Genomic DNA, 18,941 nt, shown 5'->3' with positions numbered 1-18,941 from the left:
TGGCATGCAACATAAGATATAGACAGGAAACATTTAATACATTTATTATATACTGTATATTCAAAATGGTGTATGGAAAGGCTCCGCCATATATTACAGGTTTGGTACAATTATCAACTATGCTTTTACATTTTCCAGTTGCAAAAAAAGTTAATTCTCAAAGGTTAATGACATCATCATTTCCTTATCAGACAGCTATAATTTGGAGCTCCTTCCTGCATCATATTAGATTGCTAATAAAAAACATCCTATTTTCTGTTTAGAAAGGCTGTGGCGTTTTTGGTTTGTTATCTATTTCTTGATAACAATCGTGGTCTATAATCATTGTAATTCCTAGGGTTTACTTAGGGCAGACATGTCAAACTCTGGCCCGCGGAGTAATAACATTTGGCTCGCCAAATAGTTCCTGCAATCACTGAGATTTGGCCCACAGTTCCTTCCCTCCTTCCATCAGGTGCAGCGCAGCTCTGCCAATATGAAAAAGAGCCACAGTGAAATTGGTCCCGTACGTCAGAGGAGAAGCAGGACCGTGGCAGAGGGAACGTGCAGCGGTGGCAGAGCTCCAATTTCGATGCGGCTCTTCACATTGGCTGCGCCTTTGTCCTAAGTCAGCATCTGGGATCCTATCAAATAAGAAGCTTTGCATCCTACATAATCACCGTATTTTGGCAGAAAAGAGGTACAAGATGAAGGATCCCTTCAAAACTCTCTCTTTTATTACCTCTTTGCCTTTATAATTCATCCCTTGGCTTTCTGCACTGGAAAGCCAGCTAGAATATTCCTCAAATCCGTAAACTTTTAGAAGAATGGTGGGACAAATTGTACCCCTGACTACTAATTAATGCACCTAATCCATCGTTTAGAGTCTACATCACAGAGCTGGCGTGGGGCTGGAGAGGTTGTAACCCTATATTTCTACTAAGACAAAGGGGTCCTTTTATTAAGGTGTGAACAGAGTATTATCCGAACCTCTGCCTTTAGATGCCGAGAATAATGATAATTGTACAAATATTTCCAATCAAATATTGTTTATTAAAATTAACAGAATAATCTTGTTTCAAAAGGCATTTGTACAATTTAGACACATTACAATCAGACGTGTAAAATGCACCTTTTCTGAATAAAAATGGTCTCAACCAAACTTCTGCTGCATTCACTTATGTTCTCTCGCAATGATCAATATTACATCACTCCAGTCTACCAATGATCAACCAGCTCATCACTGAAGAAGGCTGAGCTTATTTAAATAATAGAATTCCTTTTAGCTTTTATAGATACCAGGCTTAAAGAAAAGTTTTAGAAATTATATATTTGTTCACAGCAGTTTCTGAATATGCATAAAACATAATATACCCAAAGAAAACTCCCTCTCCCAGTATTCTTAAAAAATTTGAATCAAAACAGTTATCTGACTAAATTGCTTGAAACACTGACAGCCTGGGGTTTCACAGACACCAAAAGAAAACCCATACAACCCCCCTTAATGAGAATTCCTATACCAGAGGTCAAACTAGTTGACCTTTGTATATCCTGGGCCTCTCAAAGACTGGCATTTCCATGGTAACAGTGTCCCTGGCTTTAACTTAACAATTTCCATATGTTGCCTCTGGAATTTTCAAAACCTAAAATTTTAAAGTAATTCTAAATGCACATTTCATATTTAAAGACACACCCAAAATTCACACACATAATCAAACATATCCTCACACACATTCTGGGATCCCAACATTGACTCACATGCCACACATCATATTTCATCTCATATATGATAATTATTATCAAAGCACATTTAAGAGATCTGGGCTTCCTTCTTTACCAAGTAATGTAATGTGAGATCAGATATTCTCTGAGCTAGCTAGTTCAGGAATATCTGTCATCAATTAAACCACAAGGATTTTAGTTGCGAACCTGAAATATTTTAGACAAAGAAAGACACAAAGAAAGAAAGAAAGATGGAGGAAGATTAATACCTCTACAAATGTGTTGTATATACATATACCCAATTTCCTTTATGATCTTGCTTAATCCAGCAAATTACATAAGAGAATATTATTATACTTATTCTTACTATTAATCTCTAGTGTTTTTCTGGCCTTGGCTGCAATCCATATTCAAATTTTTTATATCTTTGTACCTAACTTTTCATAGACTTTTAATTGGGCATAGGCCTTATCTTCCACAAATGCATTACTAACTAGATTTACCCAGAATCATATGAAAAGTAGGTATCTTATATGTAGAAAAAAATCTACAACGTGCTTAACAAAAATATCTTGCACACTATCCATTCCAATACAGCATGCCACAGCGCCCCCTGTCCATTAGTGCCACTCTTCAGTTGCGAATGTAGCGCATGCTAAATCGATTAGCCTACCTTAATAAAATGACCCTAACCAGGTTGGGCCCATGTGCCTAAGGCCCTGCCCACAGGAGGGGCCTAAGGCTCCCGGGCCTATTCTGATTGGCCCAGGTGCTTTAGACCCCACCAGTAGGCGGGGCTTTGGTACGGCTGGGCCAATCCGGCCCCATTCTTCTGTGGGCTGACGGACGGACGGGTTTGGCACCCGTCTGTCCGGCCAACGTAAAAAAGGTATGGGGAAGGGGGGTGGGGGGGTCGTGGGGTCGGCTGGGGCATCGCATGTCGGCTGGGGGGGGCGATTGGGGGTTCTGGGGGGGCAGACATTGGGGGGAGAGGGGTTCGTCGAGGGCAGGAGGGCTTGGACTCCCTCCTTCCCGTAATGTAGTGAGGGGTGGGGGTAGGGGGTCGCCTGGGCCAGGAGGGCTTGGGCTCCCTCCTGGCCCAATTGAGTCAGGGGGGTCGCGGCTGCCGCGGGGTAAGAGGGCTTGGGCTCCCTCTTGCCCCGATCGTGTCGGGGGGGGGGTTGGTGGTTTGACATGGCAGGAGGGCTTGGGCACCCTCCGGCCTGGATCGTTGTGGGGGAGGATTCTGTAACCGGTGTTGTTTTTGACAGACACCGGTTACAGAATCCAGCTTTTAGGCGAAGGACTGGCTCCTCCTTCGCCTAAAAGCCCTTCTGTTGGACGTTTGGGGCTTAGGCGTTTTTTTGTTTCATTATGGCTAAAAAGTGTAGACGTGGTGTGGGTGTACATTTAGACGTAGTGGAGATTGGGCGTTTAGGCAGAGGAAGGCCATAATCAAAACATGGACGTTTGTTTTGGTTATGGACACTTTCCCTGCTTCTGGGTTGAACGTTTAAGGACTTAGGCCAAAAGGGGACTTAGACGCTTTTTTTGATTATGCCCCTCCACGTATTTTAGTTTTTTGTCATACTCCCTTTGAATCATTTATCAGAGATAAGTATAGTTATGTTTTTGATTTTAAGTCCAGTGCATTATTATGCATTGTTTGATTTTATGTGTTTTTAGTATTTGTATCACTATTTATTTATTTTGTAGACCCTCATTGGATCCCTGATGCAGGCTTATTAGCCAAAACATGGTCTGTGTCAGATATGTGTTCCACCACTGTATATATTGGATTATATTAAACTTTATGCACCAGCTTGAATGTTTTGGTCATCTCTACTTCTTTCTTGTTCTCCTTGTAAAAAAAAAAAAAACATGAGCAAACAGGGAGGCTCTGTTTGAAATCACTGACTTGAAACGGGTCTGAGTGGATATTGGTGTGAATGGCTTTGTGCACCATTCTTGTAGCTTTGCCTGTAGTTAAAGTCCTGGCTCTTGACATTTTTATTCAGTAAGAGGAACGTTTCCCATAACTTCCAAACTAACGTGGCTTCCGTTCAATCTATGTGCATTTAGGATTTGATGATAGAACTTACTGTGTTGACCCTGGAGTACCAGAGAACGGATACAGGAAGCCTAGTAGTGGACTGTTCTTTGAAAATGCCACAGTTCGATTCCTGTGCCAGGAAGGATACAAGCTGAGAGGTCTCTCTAAAAAACAGTGCGTGAAACACATCAACGACACCCTGCGCTGGACACCCAACGATAAACCTGTGTGCCTAGAAGAAGGTGAGTCTGTTGATACAGCCTCAGAAGGGAGTTACCAGAAGGTATGCTATGAAAGAACGGACCTCATTTCCAAGCATTCAAAAAGTAGGGAATGGAGAGAAAATAACTAAATACTACAATAAATTCACTCCATTAATAAAGTCAGCTGTGCAGCAAAAACACTGTTTAACCAGCGAAAGAGTGGTAGAGTGAACCCACACTCTACCACCCCATACATCACAAGTAAAAATCAACTTTCACTAATGGTTAAATGAAGCAAGATAAAAGCCTTGAAAAATACCAATCACAAAAAAACTATGTTGGAAGATAGCAACTATGAGCAGTATCATATCTTGAAAACCCAATGTTTCAGCGTATGACACTGCTCATTGCTATCTTCCAACGTAGTTTTTTTTTTTTTTTTTTAAATAAAACCAAACAAACAATATAATATAATAAAATAGTAATCTAAATGAGTAAAGGCAAAGGGTGTCACAATATACAATATAAGTTAAGGGGTTCTTTTACTAAGGCACGCTAGTGTGTCTTATCGCGCGCTAAATTCTAACGCATCCATTATATCTTATGGAAGCATTTCCACGCATTAGCATTAGCACATGCTAAGACGCACTAGCGCGCCTTAATAAAAGGACCCCTAAGTATATCAGCATTCAGTCTGTAACTTTGAGCAAACAATTCCATACCTTATTAAGCTGTCTCAAACTACCAAACTTAATCGCATAAACTTTTTCAAATTTACTATACAAACAAAGTATTCCACCATGTGTTGTATTCCAATTAAGAAAAATCCTTCCAGTTAATTAAAATAGTTTAAATGGTAATCATTATTAAGTTATTCAATCATTTTGGTCTCAGAGGAACTGAACAAAGACTGTAAACCCAGTCCCCCTCCCCCCCCCCCCCCCCCCCGAATAATTATTGAATAAGTTAACGGCTCTGAGATAGAAAGCACTTAACCATTAGCGGAAGTTTTTTTTGCCTGTGATGTATGGGGGTGGTAGAGTGTGGGTTCACGTCTGCATTGTTCTGAGTCTTTTTCTTTTGCTGGTTAAACAGTGTCTTTGGTGCACAGCTGACTTTATTAATGGAGTGAGTTTATTGTTGTATGTCCTAATTTCCAAGCTACATCTCCTCCCTTCTGAATTCAGTTTTATCCAGACGAATTAGCTGCACACACTCGGGAGCAGTTTGCCTGCTGGGTGGTTCTGCCTTGCCACATGTTGGTTTAAACTCCTCCACTTAAGCATCATTTTTGCAAAGGACTATAGTGCTAGAAAGTTTATTATTTTGCTGCCAGCCAAATGATCCTTACTGCAAGACAAATACGTCCTGTTCAGCTCTATGTCCCTCAAGGGATTAATCAATGGATAATTTTTACATGTGTGCTGTTTGAAATTCATTGGGGTGTTGGAATAAACTTACTCGTAGGCAGTAATTGATTGATTCATATTTACTTGCAATGTAATTATCCACAAATTTATCTTTCAGAATAACTGGAAATTCGTCATTCCTTGACAGTGCATTTAGAAAGGGAGATATTTTCTTCTTTGTTTTTTTGATGTTGGGGGCATAGTCTGTCTATGAAACATGATACTGCATAATACTCGTATCCATGCGGACTCTTCAAGTAGCAGTGAGGAGTGGACCTGACCTGCGCATATTCAGGAACTTCTGCAGCCATGTCAGTCACGCAGCCCTGCTCTCTTTTAATTCAGGTGCTTTGTTATTACAGAGCTTCAGGGTGGGTTTCTTGATGAAACAGGGCTATGCTAGCAAATTACAAATAATACAGGGTGCCCACAAAAACACTCCTTGATTTTAAATGGTTACAAAACCAAAATTTATTTATTTATTGAGGCTACAGTTTCATCAACTCATAAATTTTCATATGGTATCTGTTGATTACTTAAGAATCTTATTGTAAACCACAATGAATCCTTGTTAAAATTTGTGGGGTATAAGAAGCTATATGGTATAGGTTGTAACTTCTGTACCAATTGTAGCTTATAAGGGTAAAAGTGCAAGCGATTGTGTAAAATCTTCCTAAACGTTCTTTTTGGGACTTGTATTTGCTGTCATCTTATTTATAAACATATTCCATGCCCTCTGACTGTAACCCCCTACCCTGGCATCCTGTTTGTCTTGATTGTTTAGATTGTAAGCTCACTCAAGCAGGGACTGTCTCCTTTGTTACTCTGTACAGTGCTATGTACATCTGGTAGCACTCTATAAATAATTAGTAGTAGTAGTCAGCTGTTGAAATGCAGGCTTCTGCCTTTCAGGCTGTGGTTAAAGATTCTTATAGTTTATGTTTAAAGACTGAGATGATGAAAAATGTGGCAAGATCTAGGAACCAAGTTAATTTTCCTATCACCTATTTGTTGTCAGCTGAGATCTTACTGAGGATATACCTGAAGGAGATCTTAGGATTAGAGAAAGCAGATATATTATCTATTTCTAATTGTTATTATGTTCCTGTTAAAAGAAAGCTCCCAGCTGAACAAGGGGTGGATCAACTTGTTTCAACTGAATTTGACCTTACTAGATTTCTTGAAGTCTCTCAGGATTTGATACAGACTCTGTCTACTCTTTTATGTTTGAATGAGAGTAATAAACTAAACTAAACCTTAAGTTTGTATACCGCATCATCTTCATAAAGATAGAGCTCGGCACGGTTTACAGGTAAATTCAATAAATGAGGGAAGGACATAATAAAAAATTAGAGGTTATGAAGAGGATAGTTAGCTTTACGTTTTGGAGAAAAGCCAGGTTTTCAGATGCTTTCGGAATAATTGGAATGAGCCTAGGTTCAGCAGCGGGGCAGGGAGGTTATTCCAAATCTCAGTGAATTTGAAGAAAAGGGATTTCCCTAATTTACCTGCATACATGACATCTTTTAACGAGGGGAAAGATAGTTTGAGCATGTGGGCGGATCTGGTAGTGTCGGGTCTCAAAGAATTCCAGGATAGTGGGATTAGGGGAGGAAGAATGCCATGTAGGATCTTGAAAATTAGGCAGGTACATTTAAAGAGAAATCACTGGAAGCCAGTGAAGTTTTGACAGAAGCGGGTAAACATGGTCAAATTTGCTTTTTGCGAAGATCAACCTAGCCGCAGTGTTCTGGACAATACACTAATCATGAAAACATACTTTAAGAATAAAGAAGCAGTTGTTTAAGGAGATAAGGTGTTAATGTTTCCAGGTCTGGCCAAGCCAACACAACTTAAATGTAAAGCCTTTGTCGCTTTGGGTGTTACATACGCATTTTTAAAAATTTCCTGGTAAATGTTTGCTGAGTTTTCAAAATAAAGATTTTGGTTTTGGGGGCCCACTACAATTAGAACAATTCTAAAACTTCACAAAAAATGACTGAATTATTTGGAGGAGAATTTAAGAAATTAGCATCATTTGATACTGAATTTATTAGCCTAGTTTTTCTTTACTATTATTCCCTTAACAATTTTGAGTACCTTCCTTTCATGATATTGGCTAGATTGCATAACCTTAATGGTAGATTGTTTTTGCTTGTATATAGAACACAGGTGTCAAAGTCGGTCCTCGAGGGCCGGAATCCAGTCGGGTTTTCAGGATTTCCCCAATGAATATGCATGAGATCTATGTGCATGGACTGCTTTCAATGCATATTCATTGGGGAAATCCTGAAAACCCGACTGGATTACGGCCCTCGAGGAGGGACTTTGACACCCCTGATATAGAAACATAGATACATGATGGCAGATAAAGGCCAAATAGCCCATCTAGTCTGCCCATCCACAGTAACCATTATCTCTTTCTCTCTCTGAGAGATCCCACATGCCTATCCCAGGCCCTCTTGAATTTAGGCACAGTCTCTGTTTCCACCACCTCTTCCGGGATACTGTTCCACGCATCTACCATCCGTTCTGTAAAAAAGTATTTCCTCAGATTACTCCGGAGCCTATTACCTCTTAACTTCATCTTGTGCCCTCTCATTGCAGAGTTTCCTTTCAAATGAAAGAGACTCAACTCATGCGCATTTACATCACGTAGGTATTTAAACATCTCTCAAGAAAAAAACAAAGAGTAATAGAAAAAATCCCAAAATTTAACTACAAAATATTACTCACCAGAGATGGTTTACACTCCCCCGATAACCATTTCACAAACCAGTGGAGAAAAAGCCTCAAAAATTTCAATGCAGCAGTAAACAACCTCAATACTGTTTAAAGTCCAAGTTGCTTATGTACCGTTTTTTGACTGTTGCTATGAAGCTGTAACCCAGAAGTGCTACCAGAAGTTGGATCCTGCAGTTCCTTTTTAGCAATGGGCATTTCTTGTGCCGGTGTGCACGGAAGAGGAGTGAAGTTTTCCAGCTGATACATTCCCTGAGGAACCCTTTGAGAGGCGAAACAAGGTACTTGTTGGAGGATTGGGCATGGATTCTGGACTGTACATCTAAATGGTGCCGTGGTGTTTTCATCTACAGTCTGGCCCGACATTTTCTACCAGCACAGCACGGCGTTTCAGACCATGGTCCTAAGCTAAGTAAAACTTTTTTTGCTCTTCCTGTGCACAGTGATGGGTATATTACCCTTTTGATAATTTTCAGTGGTGGTGGAGTTTTTTGCCAGTGATAGTACATAAGCAGCTTGGATTTTAAACAGTATTGAAGCTGTTTACTGCTGCATTGAAATTTTTGAGGCTTTTTCTCTATCATATCTCCCCTCTCCCGCCTTTCCTCCAAAGTATACAGATTGAGATCTTTAAATGTGTCCCCATACGCCTTTTGATGAAGACCACATACCATTTTAGTAGCCTTCCTCTGGACTGATTCCATCCTTTTTATATCTTTTTGAAGGTGTGGCCTCCAGAATTATACAAATCAACTAGATAAGGAATATATTCTAAATGAGGTCTCACCAAAGTCTTATACAGGGGCATCATTACCGCCTTTTTCCTACTGGCCATACCTCTCCCTATGCAACCTAGCATCCTTCTAGCTTTCGCCATCACCTTTTCAACCTGTTTGGCCACTTTAAGATCATCATCACATATGTATTATTTTTTTCTTGATATGTTCCTTGTCCTGTATCTTTTGTAGATATATATTTTGGAAAAGTGCATAAATTAAAAAAAAAAAAAAAAAAATTTTTTAGATTGAATTTTCCGGTAGGCGTCTACAGCTTTGATGTAAGCATTTACACTGAGGCACCTACTGGCGCCTACCAGCGCCTACATGGAACGTAGGCATGGTTAGGAGCAGAATTTGGTCATGGATTGTTAGGTGACGGTATTTTAGGCCAAGAAAACCGTGGCCTAATATACCAGCTCCTAAGTTGTGCACACCTACCAGTGCCTAACTTGATTTAGGCGCCACTAGGCACGATTACACTCACAGCACCTAACTTTGAATGACATGCGGTAGGTGCCGTTTTCCTAGGTGCCTACTTAGCTAGGTGCCATTTATAGAATCATGCCCATAATGGAATGCATGCTGCGATAAATTAGTTTCGGTTTATGCTTTGCAGTTTCCATTCCACTGTTATTTCGACAATATTTGTAGACTGTCTAAGGTGTGAACTTTAATTTGTTTTCTGTTTTCCTTCTGGAAATGAGTAACCACAGGGAGTTTAGTAATCTCTTTGTGTTGTCTAACTAAAGCTAACTAAAGCAATTAAATATTTAACACTAAACGATGTAGGAAGCTCTGTGCAGAAAAGTCCGAAGGAAAAGAGCAGAGCGCGCCTGGTCTTCAAACCTCTCTTTATTAGCAACCAATGTTAAAACCCATGGACAAAGCAGCCTCGTCAATCATAAAAGCATGTGGCAAAGCATGGACTTGACACAGACCATGTTTCAGCTAAAGGGCCTGCATCAGGAATCCCAAATAGATAAATGACAAACTGACAATGAAATTCAGATCTCCAAGTGTACGGGGTTTGAAGGAGCCATGTCATAAAGTGTTTATTCTGAAAAAGAATTCACGGATTTGGATTTCATTGTCACCAAACGTTAGGCGCCAAGATGCAGCACACTTATCTCTGGACGCCCAAAATGATGCCCAGTTTTTAATGCGCAGCATTGCACTGAGATGCACTTGCAACTAACTTGGCTAATAAACCAATAGGTACCAATAATTGGATGCTAACAATCAGTTATTGGTGTGGCGTAGTGGTTAGAGCTACAGCCTCAGAACTCTGAGGTTGTGGGTTCAAACCCCACACCTTGTGACCCTGGGCAAGTCACTTAATCTTTTACTGCCCTAGATAGACTGTGACAGATAGGGAAAATGCTTGAGTACCTAATTTGTAACTCGTTCTGAGCTCCTTGGGGAGTATGGGCTAAAAACCCCAAATAAATAATTGGCAACATGTACTACTCAAAAGGGGGAGAGGGACATGGGCGGGTCAGGGGCTTTCACTAAAAATGTATGCAGAATTACTGAATACCTGGTCTTTGCGCCTAAATTACATGCCAAGATTTACACCAGGTTTCAGTTGACATAAATCTTCACGCTCTTTAACATGTGGTCCGGAAATTGGCTCTAAGCACTGTTCTATAAACTGTGCCTAACTCAGATCATCGTTTATAGAATGGCACTCTGTGTGGATTTTTTCGGTGCCATATTTTTGAGCACCACTTACTAGTCCTAAGTGCTGATTCTATAGCAGCATCTGTGTGTCAATATACCATTATAGAATTCACGCTCGGCGTACAGTATTGGAGGCACCAACTTTATAGAATTGTCCCCTAAGCTTTTATGAATTTACCTTCTAGTATTCCAAGTTGGATGGAGCGGGTATTCCCTTCACAATGTGTTATATTCCACACTAACTATGGAATACCACATTCCTTGTATTGTTTGGATGGAGTCTTTTAAGTTGGCGTCATTTATGGCAGATTAGGTCGCGATTGTCTCAGGAACATCTGAAGATGTTGATTTAGGTATTTCATCAATCCTAACTAGATAGATTACCTTTTGGGCAATGTAGATGATTTCAGTTATTGCAGAATATGGCAGTGAGGCACATTTTTGGGTTTCAGTAAGGGAGAGATAGACTTTATTTAACTTTCATTGGTTGCCGCCAGTTCAGGCAAGAGTTTTATTTTTTAAGTTGTTATGCTTCTGCTTTCTTTTTGGGACCCTGGAATATATAATGCATATGACAGAATTTCCTGCTTATACTAGAAGATTGTGTTCTGATGATGGTCTTTGATTAGCTTCCCTTCATCTTTTATTTATAGATTCAAATGAACTTTTGGATAGATTGTTCAGTTTTAATGTGGCAAGGAAGAAGAATGCCTTGTCTATTGCCTTAAGAAATGAATCTAATTACTTGCAGTTCATAGGCTTATTGAAAACACATTTGCTTATTAGATTTTTCCCTAATATATAAGCTGTGGATTGGGGTTGGAAATTTATTGGCTGTATAAGTGTTTTAATTATGGAGGATTATTTGGTTTCTGTTATTCTGTATTTTATTGTTTTATTTGCTGTAATTGAGTACAGTTTTCTTACTGCAATCTACTCTGAACCTGTTGGTAATGGTGGAAAGTAAATTATGGTATAAAATTTAATTAAAGTGCTTGGAAAGGACACTGATCTGTATAGCAGCTGCTGCTATGCAGATAAGTGCTTTTGAATATTGAATCCAATGTTAACAAGAATGAACAAAATAGAAAATAGTTTAGAGGAGAGATGGCATATAGACGACCAATCAGCTTCATTGTCCACTACATAACACTTCAGTTTCAAGATTATTTAACAGTTGATAATAACATTCATCATTAAATGCATCTAAGCAATATACAGCAAAAGTATTAATTTATTAATCAAACAAAAAATAAGAGGAGAAAATAACAACAAGAATAGTAAATAAAAAAACCTACGGATACAAGTCGATCGATTTTTCACTCTGTCAAAAATTACAAAGACTAGGGGACACTCAATTAAGTTACAGGGAAATACTTTTAAAACCAATAGGAGGAATTTTTTTTTCACTCAGAGAATAGTTAAGTTCTGAGGTTGTGGTAAGAACAGATAGCATAGCTGGTTTTAAGAAAGGTTTGGCCAATTTCCTGAAGGAAAAATCCATAGTCTGTTATTGAGAAAGACAGGGGGGAAACCACTGTTTGTCCTGGATCGGTAGCATGGACTATTGCTACTACTTCAGTTTTGGCCAGATACTAGTGACCTGGATTGGCCACCATGAGAATGAGCTACTGAACTTGATGGACCATTGGTCTGACCCAGTAAAGCTATTCTTATGTTCTTATGTAATGCCACTTACTATTACACAATATGGTAATTAGGCCCTAGGGGAATTTTATTTGTGTATTGTAAATTTATAGCCTGTCAATCCAGGAAAACATCCAAAATAACACGTAACACACAACTACATTATAATAACATAAAAGCCAAATCCTTGTTTTCCCAAAACAAACACCATACACCTTTAAAACAAACAAATTTTAAGCTTCTTTTGAGATCTGAAATAATCCAGCTCACGCATTGAGCTTGAGGCAGTTGTATCTGTATCAGTCCTGCTACATAGACAGGGCAGTTCTATAACTTGACCCTTCCAATTAGGGGCACTGATTCCACACGTTGAGTGTCAGTTATGTAATGTTTTCTATACACCAAGATGCCATTATTGAATACAATCTAAGTATAAACTGCACGCCAGCCAATCAGCTAGCGGTTCTGCACGGGTAGGAGCGACCTGCCTTCGCTCCTGCCCATGCACAACCGCTAGTTAATTGGCTATGCGTGGCTAAAATTTAGGTTTAACCATTATACCCTGGTATAAAATGTCTGTGCCTAAATTAAGCATAAATCGGGAGTATTCTATAAGTGTGCCTAATTTTTAGGAATTCCCATGATCTGCCTCCCTGGCCACACCCTTTGTGAGATACGGGCAATAGAATTTATGCGCATCAATTTATAGAATATGCTTAGAAAGTTGAGTGTGTAAATTCTGATTAGTGCCAATACTTGATTGTTAATTGGCAGATATCAGTGAACGTTGCCGATTTGTGTATGCAACTTAATTAACAATCCAATGTGCACAGATTTGCATGCGCAACGTTAGTCAGAGTATATAGAATTCTGGGGTTCGTGCCTCTGATGCATGTAAGTATATACGCTAAACAGTGGCGTAGTAAGGAGGGGGCAGAGGGGCGGTCTTCCCCGGGTGCTGTTTTGGTGGGGGCGCTAACACCTGTCCTCCTCTCCACCTCCCGCTCCTTCCCAATCCCTCCTGCCACATGCTTGCGCCTCTTCCCTTCCCTTGTACCTCTGTAATTTTCCCGGCATGAGCAGTATCAAAAACTTGCTGCCCGCGTTGGTGTTGTCTCTCTCTGATGTCACTTCGGGGTCCTGTGCTAAGGAAGTGATGTCGGAGGAAGAGCTGACACGAAGCGAACAGCAAGTTTGTAATGCTGCTTAAGCTGGGAAAATTAAAGAGGTGGAGGGAAAGAGCGGCGGGGGAGGGGGGGAATGGAGAAAAGGGTGCCAAGTTACCGAATAGCCTTGCCTGTGAACACCTGAGTCATCAAACCAGTTTTAAATTTTGAGAATTAAGTCTCTAGCGTCAAATTGCTATTATTGCCAGGCTGGTATTTTATTTTGATTTTATGCTGAATATGATGTATATTGTTATTTTTCTTTTGTAAGATGTCTGAAATGTCTGTGAAGTACTATTATGTGTGTGCTGTTGTACTTCGCCTTGAAAAAGGCGGATTATAAATTAAACAAACCATAAACCATAAATGTACAGACAAGTTGTTCCAATAAGCAGGTGCCATCACACTAAAAATTGAGGCCCTCTTTTACTAAGCTGTAGTAGAGGTTTCTACCGCGGCCTGGGACGCTAAATGCTCCGATGCTGCTCCTACGCAATTAGAATTCCTGTGAGCGTTGGAGCATTTAGCGTGCTGGACCATGGTTGAAACCTCTAAAGTGGCTTAGTAAAAAAGGTGTGTGTGGGGGGGGATTTCTTAAAATATTTAGCTTAATGTGATGGAATGAAGGGATCATTAAAAGGTTCTTTCCTAAAGATCAAAGAACCCTACGTGAAGTATAAGGGATTAATAAATGTGATAATAATGGCAGACAAAAATAATATACCTTGTACACTAGTTTTAATACCTTAAAATGGATTCTTGAAGAAACCGATAAGCCATATTTTAGTTGCTCGATTATCCTGACGGGTTTGTCATCAGTCAAATTGTAATTCATATTGAGGCTCATTTTCAAAATAACAAAACATCCCCAAAATAGCATAATGTGGCATTTGGACATTTTCAGGTCCTTTTACTAAGGCGCGCTAGCTGTTTTAGTGCACGCTAAACGCTAATTCATCCCTTATAGTCTATGGACACGCTAGCATTTAGTGCGCTCTAAAACGGTTAGAGCACCTTAGTAAAAGAACCCCTTTATTAGCTAGAACATCCAAACTGCCATTTTCGAAACTTATTTTTAGATGGTTTTCTATGTTGATTGTCTGAAGTGTGTCTAAATCTCAAGGGGGCTTATGATGTTGAGCATTCTTTTATAGTAATAGAACATGGTAGAAAATGTCCAGGGCAAAACTGTGATGTTTGAGGCTAGACCTGTTTCAATAATGAATAAGCGCCAAATGGGTGGCTAAACTGACCAGATGACCACTGGAGGCATGAAGGCACGGCTCTTCAATCTCCCAGTGATTACTGAGCCCCTCCCACCCCTCAAAGATATTAATGCAGCATTACATACCAGCCTATATGACAGCTTCAGATGTTATGGCCAGTCCTATTAGAGCAGCAAGTGGGACTCGAGAGTAGTTTGGTGGTGTGGACTGCAGAGAAGGGGACCCAGACTCATATCCCACTTGTGGTACACTTGTGACCGCAGGCATAATGGTTATTCCAGTGCAATAGGGATAGTATACTGAACCGTAGGGTGATCCATGTGTGCTCGTGAGCATACCGCAGGAGATGTCAATCGCAGATTTTTAGCTTCTCTCTCCTCCTCCCCAGTCTCTGCTGCCCCATTCAGTTCTTCCTTTTGCAAGCGAGTATGAAGGTGTCGTTCTGATCTTCTCCCTTTATTTCTTTATTATTTTGCTACGTTTTTCAGTTTCTTTCGGTCGCTCGAAGTTTTTACATGGCTCCAGGGACTGCTGTGCCTGCTTGGAGAAGAGCAGATTTTAGTTTGCAGTTGGCAGGTGTATCCTTTGGGGACCTGTGCAGCCAGCCTGCTGAAGATTTGTGGAACTCAGGGTATCCGGGCCCTCAGCACTTGCTCACTTCCTTGACTTGGTCAGGAGCTTGCGCGCAGGCTGTTAGGTATCAGTAGCGTTTCTTGGGGCGCTGCAGTTTTACCTCCCCCCTCCCTCATTTCTGTATTTGTCGTGGCCCGGGGGAGGGGAGGGGCGACAGACTCAGTCCAACTAGCAGCCCGAAGATCTCAGTGTGGCAGCTGACCAATATCTTGAAGCAGAGAATCCCTCCAGATCCAGTGACACTTTCAAGGAGCTGAAGCAGGCTGCAGTACCATTTCCTCAGTACATATGAGTACAGGCTGTGATGGCCTATGGGGAAAATCAGGGAGGGAGGGGGGGTCTGAAAAACTGTGTTTTGACTGTTTCTACAATTAGGTCTTTGGTCCTCCCCCACTAAAATCTTATTTTTTGATATTTTTGTTCAGCTCTGAAGCATTGTAAGCTGTTTTTATTGTGCCAAAAACACTGCCATGGTGGCCATCTTGGAATTCCTTTTTTTTTTTTCTAAGTCCTCTACTTTACTGGAGATAATTACCAAGTCTCTCCGAGAACTGAAGATAGACCTTTCACAAACCCCATCCTCCCAGTGTGCTCTTCTGGTTCGGGCTCAACCCATGTCTTTCTCGTGGTGCCTGGACATGAGGATCCTAGTCATATGGGAGACCCCTGAAGGCTCCCTGAAGTTGGCTAACACCATGGCTACACTGTATCCCATGGATCGGTTCAATATATAACATTAATCTTTCACTAGGAATAACATAGGAGCAGCGGAATGGTTAGAGCAGTGAGCTAGGTTCTTCTCTATAGAAAATATGAACAAATACTAGAAAGCAATTTCTCTCACTCTACTCATAATCTCAAGAAGTGGAAGGCTTTATATTCCTTTTGGTCTGCCACCAACTGAATAATGCCACGAAATTTAATGTAATTGAGACTACAACCATTTATTTGCTATACTGTCAACAATATTGCTGAATTCTTCTTGCTCATACGTTTGGACTTTTGATAGATTCATAATTTTTTTCTTGTTTCTCTGTTTGATATTTATTGTTAACCATTTTGAAAATTCCTTAATAAAAATATTTAACAAAACAGTGGTCTGGGAACTGGAAAGCCCAGGTTCAAATCCTACAGCAGCTCCTTGTGCCCTTTAGCAAGTCAACTAACTCTCCATGCCTCAGGAGAAGGGAATTGGAAAGAAATCCTGTATCATGCCAAGGAAAACCACAGGAGGGAGGTCCTTCATTGTGGAGTTCCCAGAAGTCAGTTCAACTTGAGGGCACATCTGGATCTGGAGGAATAACACAGCTGAGATTAACATTGTGAAAACTTCCCTAGAATAGGCTTAACTTATTTTCCACTTATTATGGAAAGGCAAGGGAGGACTCCCAGGAAGTTCTCACATAATAGCAGATCTTTAATCCACAGAGAGAGAGAGAGGGGTGATAAAAAAAGCAGATTCAGCACCATTGTGTTTTGGGACATTTTCCATAGAAGTCATAGAGAAGACATCCATTTGAGTGGTATGGGAATGATTCTTTTCCTCAACGCTCCCTTCTACTTTTATTTAACAATTCTGTGACACCAGAAATATTATATGTTGCAGTTGTACATTTTATCTTCTGCATTGGCTTTGGCATCCTCAACAGATTTATTTATAGTCTATCATTGTGAGTGGGAGCCAGTACGAGCACCAAGTGGAAAGAGAGAGACCATCTTTGTTATGATTGGTTTTCTCTTGGTTTTGTGTTTTTTCTTTTTAATTCATCTCCCTGCTATTCTGATGAACAGTCACATACACAAAAAAGAGCGTACCCAAATAGATTGTATATAGATTACTTTCTTTATTCAAAAAGTTTAAAATGTCCTTAAAACTACCCGACGTGGGCCATGCTTCAGCCAAACAAGGGCTGCATCTGGGTAATCTTGCTAAAACCAAACATTAAAAAACCAAAGTGCATACAAATGAACTGTAAACAATCAAAAGGGATCAAAATGATCTCTATATATAGCTAGATTATGAGACTTTGGGACAGATAGAGTCATTTTTCTTAAGTACCTAATTTCATTTTAGTTTGATACTTTGTAAACCGCTTAGGTCAGTAAAATGCAGGAGCGGTATATTAAATCTTAAATAAACATAAACATATATAAGTGAGTAGTGACACTGAAATATCCATATAGATGCACATGCATTTTGGTGTGAAACAAGTGCAATATAATGCAAAAGATTACAGAGCCATAAAATTACATTACATTAGGGATTTCTATTCCGCCATTACCTTGCGGTTCAAGGCAGATTACAAAAGAGTTATAGAAGGTGGATTACAAAAAGATATCTGGTCCTTTTCAGGGAAAATAAAGAGTAGAGCAGGTTGTTTCAGGGGGTTGGGGCGGTAGTGGGAGGGAAGAAGGAAACTTGTGGTGTTAAGTCTTTTTCAGGGATTTCTTGAAAAGTATGGTCTTTATTTCATAAGAACATAAGAATTGCCACTGCTGAGTCAGACCAGTGGTCCATCTTGCCCAGCAGTCCACTCCCGCGGCGGCCCCTAGGTCAAGATCAGTGCTCCAGATGAGTCTAGTCTCACTAGTTTAGCATGAACTTGTCCAACTTTGTCTTGAAACCCTGGAGGGTGTCTCTCCCTATAACAGACTCCGGAAGAGTGTTCCAGTTTTCTACCACTCTCTGGGTGAAGAAGAATTTCCTTACGTTTGTACGGAATCTATCCCCTTTCAACTTTAGAGAGTGTCCTCTCGTACTCCCTACCTTGGAGAGGGTGAACAGTCTGTTCATTTCTTTTCTGAATGTTTTGTAGTCTGGGGTTGCTATCAATAGATTGGAGATTTGATTGTCTAGTTTTGCTGCTTGAATGGCTAGGAGGCCATCATATAGTTTTTTCCATTTAACTTCTTTGATTGGGGTGTGTGTGAATGGGGTGTGAGTTTTCCTATGCCTGGTTGAGGTGGTTTGGATGAAGCGGTTGTTCAGGTAGGTTGGGCTGTCTCCATTTAGAGTTTTAAATAGTAGACAATAGAATTTAAATAGTATTCTTGCTGGAATTGGAAGCCAGTGTGAGTTGAGGTATGCCTCTGTAATGTGGTCGTGTTTCCTCAATGAGTAGACGAGTCTCAGTGCTGTGTTTTGAATTGTTTGTAATTGTTTTGTTATTGTTGCAGGGCAAGGGAGATAGAGGATGTTGCAATAGTCTAGTAGACCTAGTATTAGGGATTGTACTATGAGCTGGAATTGTGTTTTCTCGAAGAATTTTTGAACTTGTCTTAAGTTTCTCATAACTGCAAATGATTTCTGTATTGTTTTATTGATTTGCAGTTGCATGGTGCAGCATCTGTCTATTGTTATTCCTAGTAGTTTTAGGGTGGGTTGTATGGGGTAATTAATTGCGTTGATTTCTATGTTGGTTATGGTTGGGATTTTGTTATTTTCGAGGAGGATGAATTTTGTTTTGTCTGGGTTCAATTTCAGTTTGTGATCTTTCATCCAAGTCGCTACTGTTTCAAGTGTTCGGTGTAGTGTGTCTGTCATGGAGGTCTTTGGTTGATCAAAAGGTATGAGAATGGTAATATCATCTGCATAGCTGTAGGAAGTTAGGCCTAGTTTGTCCAGGTGGGCACTAAGGGAGGCAGTGTAGAGATTGAAGAGAGTAGGGGATAGTGGGGATCCTTGGGATACGCCGCAGGGGT

The 18,941-nt window shown here is 40.2% G+C and overlaps 1 protein-coding gene across 6 annotated transcripts in view; it reads left to right on the top strand.

Annotated features, from left to right (window-relative positions):
• Positions 1-18,941, top strand: part of SUSD4 (sushi domain containing 4) — a 162,881-nt gene that overhangs the window by 89,775 nt on the left and 54,165 nt on the right. For all 6 annotated transcript variants that reach the window (XM_033937402.1, XM_033937399.1, XM_033937401.1 and 3 more), the window contains exon 3: positions 3,784-3,996. In XM_033937402.1, the coding sequence (XP_033793293.1) occupies positions 3,784-3,996 (213 nt within the window). The remainder of the gene's footprint in view (positions 1-3,783; positions 3,997-18,941) is intronic.

This window comes from Geotrypetes seraphini, chromosome 3 (genome assembly GCF_902459505.1).
Source record: "Geotrypetes seraphini chromosome 3, aGeoSer1.1, whole genome shotgun sequence".
Taxonomy (NCBI): domain Eukaryota; kingdom Metazoa; phylum Chordata; class Amphibia; order Gymnophiona; family Dermophiidae; genus Geotrypetes; species Geotrypetes seraphini.
Note: the sequence above shows the minus strand (reverse complement) of the source record. Positions and strands in the feature narration are given on the sequence as shown.